The sequence below is a fragment of the Trichomycterus rosablanca genome, chromosome 18, assembly GCF_030014385.1.
Source record: "Trichomycterus rosablanca isolate fTriRos1 chromosome 18, fTriRos1.hap1, whole genome shotgun sequence".
In the NCBI taxonomy this organism is placed as follows: Eukaryota; Metazoa; Chordata; class Actinopteri; order Siluriformes; family Trichomycteridae; genus Trichomycterus; species Trichomycterus rosablanca.
The window spans coordinates 7,725,117-7,737,095 of NC_086005.1; the positions used below are offsets into that span (position 1 = coordinate 7,725,117).

General features: G+C 37.5%; 2 protein-coding genes across 3 annotated transcripts; both read left to right on the forward strand.

Annotated features, from left to right (window-relative positions):
* The first annotated feature begins 189 nt into the window (after nucleotides 1-189).
* On the forward strand, nucleotides 190-5,469 carry mat2al (methionine adenosyltransferase II, alpha-like). Of its 2 annotated transcripts, XM_063014219.1 has the most exons (9): nucleotides 190-314; nucleotides 677-754; nucleotides 1,761-1,883; nucleotides 2,733-2,845; nucleotides 3,223-3,366; nucleotides 3,446-3,664; nucleotides 4,244-4,426; nucleotides 4,703-4,836; nucleotides 5,051-5,469. In XM_063014219.1, the coding sequence occupies exons 1-9, from the start codon at nucleotides 239-241 to the stop codon at nucleotides 5,151-5,153; spliced, it is 1,173 nt and encodes a 390-aa protein (XP_062870289.1). In that variant the 5' UTR covers nucleotides 190-238; the 3' UTR covers nucleotides 5,154-5,469. The 2 variants fall into 2 exon arrangements, with proteins under 2 accessions (XP_062870289.1, XP_062870290.1); XM_063014220.1 differs by lacking the exon at nucleotides 5,051-5,469 and having other exon boundaries at nucleotides 4,703-4,840.
* Nucleotides 5,470-6,173: 704 nt separating this feature from the next.
* On the forward strand, nucleotides 6,174-11,546 carry lyrm7 (LYR motif containing 7). Its single transcript, XM_063014197.1, has 5 exons — nucleotides 6,174-6,223; nucleotides 8,808-8,880; nucleotides 9,652-9,722; nucleotides 9,876-9,957; nucleotides 10,116-11,546. The coding sequence occupies exons 1-5, from the start codon at nucleotides 6,206-6,208 to the stop codon at nucleotides 10,184-10,186; spliced, it is 315 nt and encodes a 104-aa protein (XP_062870267.1). The 5' UTR covers nucleotides 6,174-6,205; the 3' UTR covers nucleotides 10,187-11,546.
* The last annotated feature ends 433 nt before the right edge of the window (nucleotides 11,547-11,979 follow it).

Sequence of the window (11,979 nt, forward strand, 5' to 3'; positions counted from 1 at the left end):
TTAAAACAAACATTGTTCTTACTTCTGTTTATGACTAACAACAAGATTTTACTAGCATTATATTTAAAATTGCAATACTAGCAGTTTGATATGTCAATGTGGTTTCCATGTGATCATATCAGAATTAACCCCACCCAGCAGATTTGAGCTGTGTGTCCTCACTTTAGATTACTTCTTTCTTCTGACCTCCTACAGCTGTAAAGCAGGGTGTATTGTTGTTCTGTCTTCTACATTCATAATGAATAACACCGTGTACAACAAACCTGGCAAAACCTTTCTTTTTACATCGGAATCGGTTGGTGAAGGCCACTCTGGTAAGGCTCTGCTTTTGCTATATGCATAAAAAAAGGAAATAATGTTGGGAACTTTTAATGCTTGGCACAAATCAGGCTAATCCAATATCACTTACTGCAAAATATAAATTATATTTGCTTAGATTTTTGCTTACAACTAATCTGACAAGTCACCATAAGACCGTTAATTATTTATTTATTTCGGCTAGTTTATTATAAAATATTAACTAGCTTTACTCACAGCCCCATGTACTTTGATTCAAGTCCAGACATGTTTTCCTCATAAACTAATAAAGGTTTGATTTGTGTCAGATATTATGAAAACTCTTTTACAGATTTTTTGCATGTTTTTTTTCTAAATGCATCATCATTCTCACCCACAGATAAAATGTGTGATCAAATAAGTGATGCAGTTTTAGATGCATATCTCTCCCAAGACCCTGAATCCAGAGTGGCATGTGGTATGAGCTTTGAATATATTTAAAAATTGCAGCAGATAATATTTGTATTTTTTATTTAATTAATATTGTATAGTTACGAGCCTGTTAAAAACATAACAATATTGTAAGTATGCTTAGTCTAGATAAACTACACCTAACGGACAGTTTATCAGGTCTATCATACAAGTATAGTTGCAGTGTATCAGTATATTATTATCTTCGACACGTGCAATTACCAACCGCTTTTTGACAGTTATGGGATCCCACACAGAGCACACATGGAGAGTCAAGCTATGCCCTGTGAACCCCCCCCCCCCCCCCCCCCAAATATCGGCATCTGTACCTTCTTATACTGCAAATTGCAGTTGCAATAAGGGAAAAACCCATCTAACCCGCCCTCCCTCAGACAAAGTCAATTCTGTCTGATGGACACTTGGTCAGCTCTTTAACACTACTGCAATTTAAACTTCAATTGCAACATAATAGCACAACATAAAAGCTTTAATAGTATGTAATGTCATTTAAGCTCATGTCATGTGCCAACTACCTGTCATGACACTGCACAGCGGTCAATGTATTGGACTATTGATTGGAAGGTCCCTTGTTCAAACCCTAGGTTGCCAGTTTAAGGTCCTTGAGCAAGGGCCTTAACCCTCAAGTGCTTGGATTGTATATGATCACAGTTGTAAGCTGCTTTTGACAAAAGCGTCTACTAAATGTCGTAAATGCAAAAAAATGCAAATGAGCTTGAATGTCTGAACACTAGTGTAGTATGCAGTACGCAGTAGTTATTTGGAATTTAACCTGCAGGGTTCAAAAGTTTTGAGTATATGCTCCCTATGTCTGGGGTTTTTAGTAGGTGGACTGGCTACTAACTGCCCTGAGGTGAAAGAAAAAGTTGAGTGAACAAGTGAGTTAGCAATGTTAGATGAATATTATATGTACAGTACCTGTTAAATTGACAGTAGGTGTAGGTGCAATTTTTTAAATTAATGAAAATTAAGTGTTGTTTTGTTTTCCAAAACAGAATGTGTGGCTAAAACGGGTATGATCCTACTGTGTGGAGAGGTGACATCGAGAGCTGTGGTTGATATCCAGAAAGCGGTCAGAGACACTGTAAAGAATATAGGATATGACGACTCATCCAAGGGTAAGATGCAGATTTAAAATTAACATGATAAAAAGACTGAGGTTTGGGACTGGTACATAGACCCCAGAGTTCAGAGACCTTAGAGACATTTTTATTTCATCAAGCACTTTTTCAACAGTCTGAGACCCAAATATGCCAAAACCTTGGTTAAACAAAAGTATATGTTTCTTTTTAAGAAATAAAAACAGACCTTAATAAATAGAAGGTTAGTTTCCATTTGAGTTCTTTGTAGAGGTGGGTCTTTAGTTGCCTTTTGAAGACAACCAGAGACTCAGCTGTTCAAACAGACATGGTAAGTTCATTCCAGCACCTAGTTCTGGGGGCTGGATAAAGACAAGCCAGACCTGTACTGAAAGTACTGAACAGGGTTTTTACAAACACATTTATAGACAGTTTACAAATCACTGCTTTCTGTTTTCGTTTGTATTTTATCTACTGTATAACTTTTTTTGGAATTGAATTTGTAACACCCTGACATGCTTGCTGGCATGGGTAAAAATACTAAGAAGGTTTAACATCAGTAAAAAACTATTGAAAAATATCTTTATGACATGTATACAATGTATCCAGTTCAGTTTCATATACACTGGCACATCTAGGCACACGGTCTTGGCAGCTTGTAGTGGCAGCTTGGCAGCTTGTAGTGTGCCTAGATGTGTTGTTTTTTCATGTTGCCTACCGGTAATTATGTTGGACAATCATTTTATGAAAAAGAATGCTCATCATTATCATTACTAAATAATCTCATTGCTTTATTCATAAATAAAGCATAAACAACTTGGACAAAGTGATACTAAAAATGTAACAGAGTCAGTCATGACTTTTTTATCTTGTTGTTTGTCTCAACAGGTTTTGACTACAAGACATGCAATGTCCTGGTGGCCTTGCAGCCCCAGTGTGTTGAAATCAGTGACTGTGTGTTTGAAGGTCGTGATGAAGAGGATATTGGCGCTGGTGACCAGGTTGTATTTACAGTTATGCTGTTTAGAATTGTATTTTAAAAGTATGCTTATGTATTAAAACTAATGAGCTCTTAAACTTTTAAACTTATGCATGCAAAATTTGTATGCGTAATATAGATTACATAACTTACATTTTCACATTTGATAAAACACTATTTTACTTCAGCGTTTTGTTATTAGTGATTCTTATTTTGGACACCATGTCTTTTTCAGCAATGCAGCTTTTACTTTTAAGTGCATTTTGCTTTTTTACCATTTTTCAATTTGTCTACATCATTGCCTTTGTCCTACAATTGTTTTGGTGTTTTAATTTGTATACTTTTTTGTAAAGTAGTGGCATCTATGGGTCTATATTAGTATTATTACTTTTGCTCCAGGGTTTGATGTTTGGCTATGCAACGGATGAGACAGAGGAGTGCATGCCATTGACCATACTTCTGGCCCATAAGCTCAATTATAAGATGAAAGAGCTGTCCCAAAATGGAGAGTGCCCATGGATACAGCCTGACTGTAAATCACAGGTACAAAAATAGGAAGGACTCAGTACTTTACAATACAATTTTACATGAAGTGAACCAACTGGAATAATGTGACTGATAGGTTACTGTGGAATACCGTGATAACATGGGAGCCATGGAACCAATCCGAGTGCACACAGTGGTGATTTCAGTTCAACACAAACCCTACATTACCCTAGCAGAAATACGGCAGAATTTGATGGAAAAAGTGGTCAAAGCAGTAATCCCAGCCAAGTACCTGGATGACAGGACTATCTATCACCTGCTGCCTAGTGGAAAGTTCCTCATTGGTGGTCCACAGGTAAGTAATTAGATTTTTAATGCATCCCCCCACCCCCCCACCCCAATTTTTCTTCTGATGTAGTCGTATCCAATTACTCCATCAAATTTTGCTTCCTCTACTGCTGCTGACCTCCACTCCTGACTGAAGAGAGCCGTTACTAACACACACTCTGACGTGTGCAGAAGCCAACTGCTTCTTTCCACCTGCCGGAGGCAGGTTCATATGGGGCTCAGTATTGAGTCGGATTTTCTATTTAAACAAATTTTGCTAGTGTGATTTTTTTTTTTACTTTTTGCTTCAACTTGCAGCCAATTAACCACATTTTGCTAAACTTGTTATACATGATACAAAAATATAATGTTTACCATGGTGATTATTGTATATTTTTTGTTAATACAATTAATTAAGAGACCCATTCTGAATTTATACTGTCATTTCTACCCATGATTAATGAAAGCTGGTCTCTAGTAAGATTCCAAGAATTTGCACAGTTTTCAATCTGGCTTCAGTTACTTTATGACTTTCAGATACGTCATAAAAATAAAGAATTTAACATGCGATTTTAATATGTAATTGATTTGTTTTTGTATGAAATAGGGAGATGCAGGTCTTACAGGAAGAAAGATTATTGTTGATACGTATGGTGGCTGGGGAGGCCATGGTGGTGGCGCCTTTTCTGGCAAAGATTACACCAAAGTGGATCGTTCTGGAGCGTACGCAGCCCGCTGGGTGGCCAAATCTCTTGTCAAAGCCAAGTTATGCAAACGGGTCCTGGTACAGGTAAGAAAAGTCAGTACAGGCACGTTAGGTTGACCTGCTTAGAAGCCTGTCACATCTAATATTTTTAGTTGTAGGTCAGAGAAAGCTATTTTTTAAAAAATTTTTTTAGTAATATCCTACAAGCTAATGAAAAAACTTGCAAACCAATTAAGAGTATAGGACAATTTTTATCATTCTTTATTTCTTAACAGCAGACAAGCTGCAAGTTGATAAACACTAAAAAACTCATAAATTGTAAGAATGCTGTCACTGATACAAGTAATATTTTCTTTAAAGATTTCTTATGCCATTGGCATAAGCCGTCCTTTGTCAATCTCCATTTTCCACTATGGAACATCCACCAGAGATGAAGATGAGCTTCTACGTATTGTTCAAAACAATTTTGACCTAAGGCCAGGAGTAATTGTCAAGTAAGTGAAATTAAGTAAAAACAAAGAACAACACCACCACCATTTTACATCATTTACATTGCATAACCTTTTGACTGACTAGCTAGCCAGAATTATGCTTATGGAAGTAATAAATATAAAGGTATGCATGTATATATAGAATATAAACAGTATAATAATAGCTGCTAAATGGGTTGTAAAGTAATGTTCCTATGTGTCTTTTATTCTTGTATAGAGAGCTTGGTTTGAAAAGACCAATCTATCAGAAGACTGCCTGCTATGGACACTTTGGAAGGGAGGATTTTCCCTGGGAAAAGTCAAAGACCTTGGTGTTTTAGTGCTTCAAAAATGTCCATCAATATGTCTCTTTACTTGTGATAATATCCACCCACAAAATTCAACAAAAAAACAAGAAACTTTTAGATAGAAGATTGTGTGGCTGTAGTGCTTTATCATACTTTTTGAAGAAGAGGTATTAACTTTAATTTGAGATTCTTAATTTTTCTTTTGATTAAAACATTTTAATTGTTTTTGGGCCACAAAAGAAAAGTGCATAGGAAAAAGTTTTTAGGAAACTAAGCAGATATTGCAAGTGGTACACTTTGGCTTTCCAGCAGCAAACAACTGAAAAATAATAAAAACTCTTGTAACGCTTTTGTGAGTGTTTTTTTCTTCCTTACACTCCTGCAGATGATAAACAACCCATAATGTATGTTTAGGACAAAATAAATTCAATAAAAATGAAGCACTGACTTGGGGCAGCACGGTGGCTTAAAAAGCCCAATCTGTCAGAAGACCGCCTGCTATGGACACTTTGGAAGGGAGGAGTTTCCCTGGGAAAAGTCAAAGACCTTGGTGTTTTAGTGGATAGTACTGTAGGTCCTTTCTGTGTGGAGTTTGCATGTTCTCCCCGTGTCGCGTGGGTTTCCTCCGGGAGCTCCGGTTTCCTCCCACAGTCCAAAGACGTGCAGTCAGGTGAATTGGAGATACAAAATTGTCCTTGACTGTGTTTGACATTGAACTTGTGAACTGATGAACCTTGTGTGTAATGAGTAACTACCGTTCCTGTCATGAATGTAACCAAAGTGTAAAACATGACGTTAAAAATCCTAATAAATAAATAATTGCGGTGCATTTAATTGACAGTTTAAGCAGAAAATGGTTTCATTCCAAACAACTGTTTTAACCTGAGACCAAAAAACTAAAAATTCACACGTTGTTTCTGGACCTCCGTACGTGCCAGACCGCAAATCTTGGTAAAATAATGGCGACGGGCTTTGAGGAACATGAACGCTGCATGGCTTTGATATCGCAGTTCCAACCCAGTAGATGGCGCTGCTTCACTAACAACGCGAGTAAGCGGTGATCGAGGAAATTGTGTACATGCAAGATGGGGACACGCTTGAAGGTTAGTAACACATATTAAAACTTTATTAACGGTTATCATCGTTATAAGGTGCAACATGGACAGGTATTGTGTATAATTGTATAGTGAAGTGGTTTATAGGAATGCTGTCTTGTATAGGAAATCTTCACCCTTTGACGTGCATATATACAGGGGTTGGACAATGAAACTGAAACACCTGTCATTTTAGTGTGGGAGGTTTCATGGCTAAATTGGACCAGTCTGGTGGCCAATCTTCATTAATTGCACATTGCACCAGTAAGAGCAGAGTGTGAAGGTTCAATTAGCAGGGTAAGAGCACAGTTTTGCTCAAAATATTGCAATGCACACAACATTATGGGTGACATACCAGAGTTCAAAAGAGGACAAATTGTTGGTGCACGTCTTGCTGGCGCATCTGTGACCAAGACAGCAAGTCTTTGTGATGTATCAAGAGCCACGGTATCCAGGGTAATGTCAGCATACCACCAAGAAGGACAAACCACATCCAACAGGATTAACTGTGGACGCAAGAGGAAGCTGTCTGAAAGGGATGTTCTGGTGCTAACCCGTATTGTATCCAAAAAAACATAAAACCACGGCTGCCCAAATCACGGCAGAATTAAATGTGCACCTCAACTCTCCTGTTTCCACCAGAACTGTCCGTCGGGAGCTCCACAGGGTCAATATACACGGCCGGGCTGCTATAGCCAAACCTTTGGTCACTCGTGCCAATGCCAAACGTCGGTTTCAATGGTGCAAGGAGCGCAAATCTTGGGCTGTGGACAATGTGAAACATGTATTGTTCTCTGATGAGTCCACCTTTACTGTTTTCCCCACATCCGGGAGAGTTACGGTGTGGAGAAGCCCCAAAGAAGCGTACCACCCAGACTGTTGCATGCCCAGAGTGAAGCATGGGGGTGGATCAGTGATGGTTTGGGCTGCCATATCATGGCATTCCCTTGGCCCAATACTTGTGCTAGATGGGCGCGTCACTGCCAAGGACTACCGAACCATTCTGGAGGACCATGTGCATCCAATGGTTCAAACATTGTATCCTGAAGGCGGTGCCGTGTATCAGGATGACAATGCACCAATACACACAGCAAGACTGGTGAAAGATTGGTTTGATGAACATGAAAGTGAAGTTGAACATCTCCCATGGCCTGCACAGTCACCAGATCTAAATATTATTGAGCCACTTTGGGGTGTTTTGGAGAAGCGAGTCAGGAAACGTTTTCCTCCACCAGCATCACGTAGTGACCTGGCCACTATCCTGCAAGAAGAATGGCTTAAAATCCCTCTGACCACTGTGCAGGACTTGTATATGTCATTTCCAAGACGAATTGACGCTGTATTGGCCGCAAAAGGAGGCCCTACACCATACTAATAAATTATTGTGGTCTAAAACCAGGTGTTTCAGTTTCATTGTCCAACCCCTGTATATATACAGTATATAGTTGATGTCTGTTAGCTAGGCTTCAGTTTAGACTGCCACTCTAGTCTGCCCTGTTTCTGTCACTAGTAAAACTGCTTTACATTTACAGCATTTATCTTACGCTTTTTATTCAAAGCGACTTACAATTATGAGTGATACAATTTTAGCAATTGAGTGTTAAGGGCCTTGCTCAGGGACCCAACTGTGGTGATGGTGGGGCTTTAACCGGTGTTCTGTCGATTTATCCCATCATCGAGATGTCCTACCGAGCATGCGCACATCCGTTTTGACGCGTGAAACGCCTATAATTTCGTGCTATAATAACATATACATATATCGAGATGTGCTACCTATAGTGTATTATAACATATAGATCTATCGAAATGTGCTACCAAAGTGATAAGATTCACATCCATCAAGATGTGCTACCACTACTTATAATAAGAAACATATCTATCGAGATGTTTTACCTATAGTTTATCACAAGATACATATCTATCAAGATGTATTACCTATAGTTTATAAAAAGATAGAGATCCATCGAGAAATGCTATCTATAGTTTATACTAAGATACAGATCTCTCGAGATGTGCTGTCTCTAGTCTAGTTTTAATAACAATAAATCGATAAAACTTACAAATATTTACTATATCTATAAATCTGCACTATGGTAGGAAATTTCAATAAGGTAGGACAAATCGACAGAACACCGGCAACCCTATGATTAGTAGTCCAGTATCTTAACCACATTAACATTAAACAGTTGATTGTGTTTACTTCATACTCATGATCTTCCCATTTTAATGTAAAACATTATTAAATGTTATAGAAATTAACATGTTTATGTAAAGAAATACGTGATATTGCAACGTGTATTTCTGTAATTTCTTACACCAGGTACAGCTTTCTCATTAAAAAGATAAAGCTGTAGCCTAGTGGTTAAGGTACTGGACTAGTAATCAGAAGGTCACTGGTTCGAGCCCCACCACTGCCAGGTTGCTGCTGTTGGGCCCCTGAGCAAGGCCCTTAACCCTCAATTGCTCAGAATGTATACTGTAACTGTAATGTAAGTCGCTTTGGATAAAGGCATCTGCTAAATGGCGAAAACGTAAATAAAGCTAAGCCCTTGTTACCTTTTCTCTGCATTTGTAATAGTTGTGTATTTTGCAGGTACTTAAAACATTTAAAGCTCTTCATAGAACACGGATCATTGTGTTCAAAGAGGATAACAAAGCTTTGACAGGTAGGTCTTGTAATTTACATTTCCACATTTACATTACATTTTCGCAGTTACTAATTGTATTTCTACCATCAAATCACAATTAAGCTGCTTGTGATTTGCATATGGACCTGATCACCAATTCCATTGTTATGCAATGGACGGTGATTGGTTGTTATGCAAATCGGCTGCATATAAGGTTGGGGTATCCACCACCAGCTCAGACTGAAGAAGTCATTTGGATTGAGTGACGAAACTTATCTCTACAACAAACTTGTGTCCAGATGAACTGATTCAACTTTGTGTACCTGGATTATTGAGCATGCATCAACAAATTAAGCTGCTTCTTAATGTTTTATTGTGGTTGTTTATTTTTATTATTATTATTATTATACACTGCCATCATTGCACATTTGCATTATTATTGGGTACTTTATCACAAACAAATATCACTTACATATCAAGCAGATCTAAGATGACTCAGTTTGTGATCAGATTGCCAACAGTTAATGAGTTCAAGTTAATAGTTGAGCTGTAATTCCCAGACACCAGCAACAAAGCATGCAGATCTTACTGGTCAAATCATCAGATAGATGATTGACCCAGACTGATTGCCACAGGATCCGGGTTTCCTTGTGTTGACCTTGTGGTTTAAACGTACAGACAAACATGAAAAAAATAGAGAGAGAATGTTGCTTTTAAAACAGTGGGACACATATAACAGCAGATTATGAAGAATACAGTTATAATCTTTTCATTTGTTATATTTTTGAAATGTATTCCTTTTGAATGCAGCTGCTAGATTAAAGATCAATGAAGAATTTAGGAAAAACAAGAATGAAACATCAGAGGAAAATATTCAACAGGTATGTACAAATCTTCATTCTGTACTGAAACTGTAAGTGAGATAGCGCAAGATTACTGATTTGACTATGTTCATATATTATTTTGATGTTGATTATTATCTGTCTTTATTTTGAACATTTGAATGGCACCTTTGACCTGATTTCTTCCTGTAGATGATTAAGATGGGCAGAGCTGTTGAGACCATTCTTCGGGAAAACGTTCTACAAGCACAGCATGTTGGAGAAAATAAGCTTGGTGTGTTGACACTTTTATTTCTGACCTGGGCTGGAACAACTGTGGTTGCCCTAAACAGCTTTTGCGCATACCTGCACTGACTGTTGTATGACATTTTTTGTGACCAGTTAATTATAAATAGTGCCTAATTTGAACAACTTGTCTGTTTCTATGTGCAGTACTGAGACCACGTGACAGCCTTCTTCTAGAAAACGTACCTTACTGTGACACGCCCAGAGAAAAAGCATGACCCAGTGGATTTACAGATCCCCCTCAGAATACACCTCAGAAACTTGGACAACTTCTGCAGATGTGCAAGAACCAAGATGTTGATATATAATAGTTAAGGCAGTTGCATTACATTTTGCTAGTTGTACTCAAAAGTTAAACAATGTTTCTTATCTAATTAAGAGTGAAATACTTTTGGTTTATATGCACAATATAATTTAACTTACAGTAAATAGTGGGACAGTACAGTGGTGCAGCATTGGTGTGGGACTCGTACAGCACAAGAGTCCTTGGATCTGGATATGAACCTTACTTTGGTCTGTGATGTTTAACAGATGCTTTTATCTAAAGCATCGTACAGTTTTGACTGAATACAGTGCAAACAATTAAGGATTAAGTGCATTGCTCAGAGGGCCCAGTAGTGGCAATTTAGTGGTGTTTGGGTTTGAACCAGCAAACTGTTCTGTTCTAAACTGCCCCTGTCAAATTCAGATACTTACTGACATATAAGTGACGTATTTCTGCAATATACATTTATTTGTCACTATCTGACAGATTCACAGAAGAGCTGCTACAAATGTAGCACAAGTTAATTCTGTAACTTCTGAGTACAACTGCAACCAAAGTATTTACATTGTAACTTGCATTTAATTGTATATGTAAGTTTATCAGTGTATTTACAGTGTATATTTGTACATATTTTGTTGTAATTGCTTAATAAATGTGTTGATGTGCTGTAAAATATACACAGTGTTAATAGAAAGATCCCAAGAACAAACTGTGAACAAGCCCTAAAACTTCAAATCTTTCATTTGGACCAGTTATAGTATAAGAAAGTAAAAGGTGTGGGGTCAGTGATCCATTTAAATATCGTAAAATAAAAAATAATAATAAAGACTTCTGTTTATATTTTGTACTTCAAGGAAGCAGGGCAACTAAGTATTGAATATTCATACATATAGGTGCTCAGGCGGCATAGTGGTTGGCCAACTGGCCATCTATACAATTGGCTGTGTCCGAGGAGAGGGTGGCTGAAGCCCTGTGATGGATTTGTGACCTGTTTAAGGCATTCTTGCCTTGAACTAGACCTGCCTTAGCTAGATCAGGATTTTAAAAAAGGGGTATATACTGTATAAATAACCAGCATAAATCTCCTTATATTTCAAAAGCATACCAAAATAAAATTGTCTTAATATAATTAATTAATTGATTTAATAGATTAAAGTGCAATGACAAAAATGTGTACTTGCAGGAAAGTGCTATATTATACATGCAGTACTAGGGATGTAACGATACACTCTACCCACGATGCGATGCGATTCACGATACTGGGTTCATGATATGATTTTTTCCCAATTTATTAAACTGAAATTGAAGACAAATTATGTTTCCTTTTATTATTTCTCTTAAAAAAAGAAAATAATATACTGTATTTGTGATTATGTTTTATTTATCTAAATGCCCTTTTATTTTTGAGGTAGGTACAAACTATGCAAAACAATTTTGAATTAAGCCCAATTTGGCTGAAAAACCAAGAATCTGGCAACCAGGCGAGGTGTATAGCCCCAATGCCCTCTGCTGTTTAAAGTGAATATATATAAAGTGGGTTTTCTTCTGGGTACTTTGGTTTCTTCTCACTGTCCAAGAACAGCCACAGACGTCTTGCCTTAAATTGCTCCTATTGCATCCCACCAGGATGAAGCAGATAATATGAATGAATGAATGAATAGTAATCGTTAATAGTAACTTATACTGCTGACTCATCTTTTACGTCAGAGCTTGTTGGTTCGGTGTAATTTCGCAGTAATCATTACG

What these genes read in the sequence shown, in the direction of transcription:
- mat2al (XM_063014219.1), top strand. Translation starts at nt 239, where the DNA reads ATGAATAACACCGTGTACAACAAACCTGGCAAAACCTTTCTTTTTACA. An exon ending in ATATTGGCGCTGGTGACCAG is followed by an intron (nt 2,846 to 3,222) that starts GTTGTATTTACA and finishes CTTTTGCTCCAG; the next exon opens with GGTTTGATGTTTGGCTATGC. An exon ending in AGGCCAGGAGTAATTGTCAA is followed by an intron (nt 4,837 to 5,050) that starts GTAAGTGAAATT and finishes ATTCTTGTATAG; the next exon opens with AGAGCTTGGTTTGAAAAGAC.
- lyrm7 (XM_063014197.1), top strand. An exon ending in GGATAACAAAGCTTTGACAG is followed by an intron (nt 8,881 to 9,651) that starts GTAGGTCTTGTA and finishes TTTTGAATGCAG; the next exon opens with CTGCTAGATTAAAGATCAAT. An exon ending in CAGAGGAAAATATTCAACAG is followed by an intron (nt 9,723 to 9,875) that starts GTATGTACAAAT and finishes TTCTTCCTGTAG; the next exon opens with ATGATTAAGATGGGCAGAGC.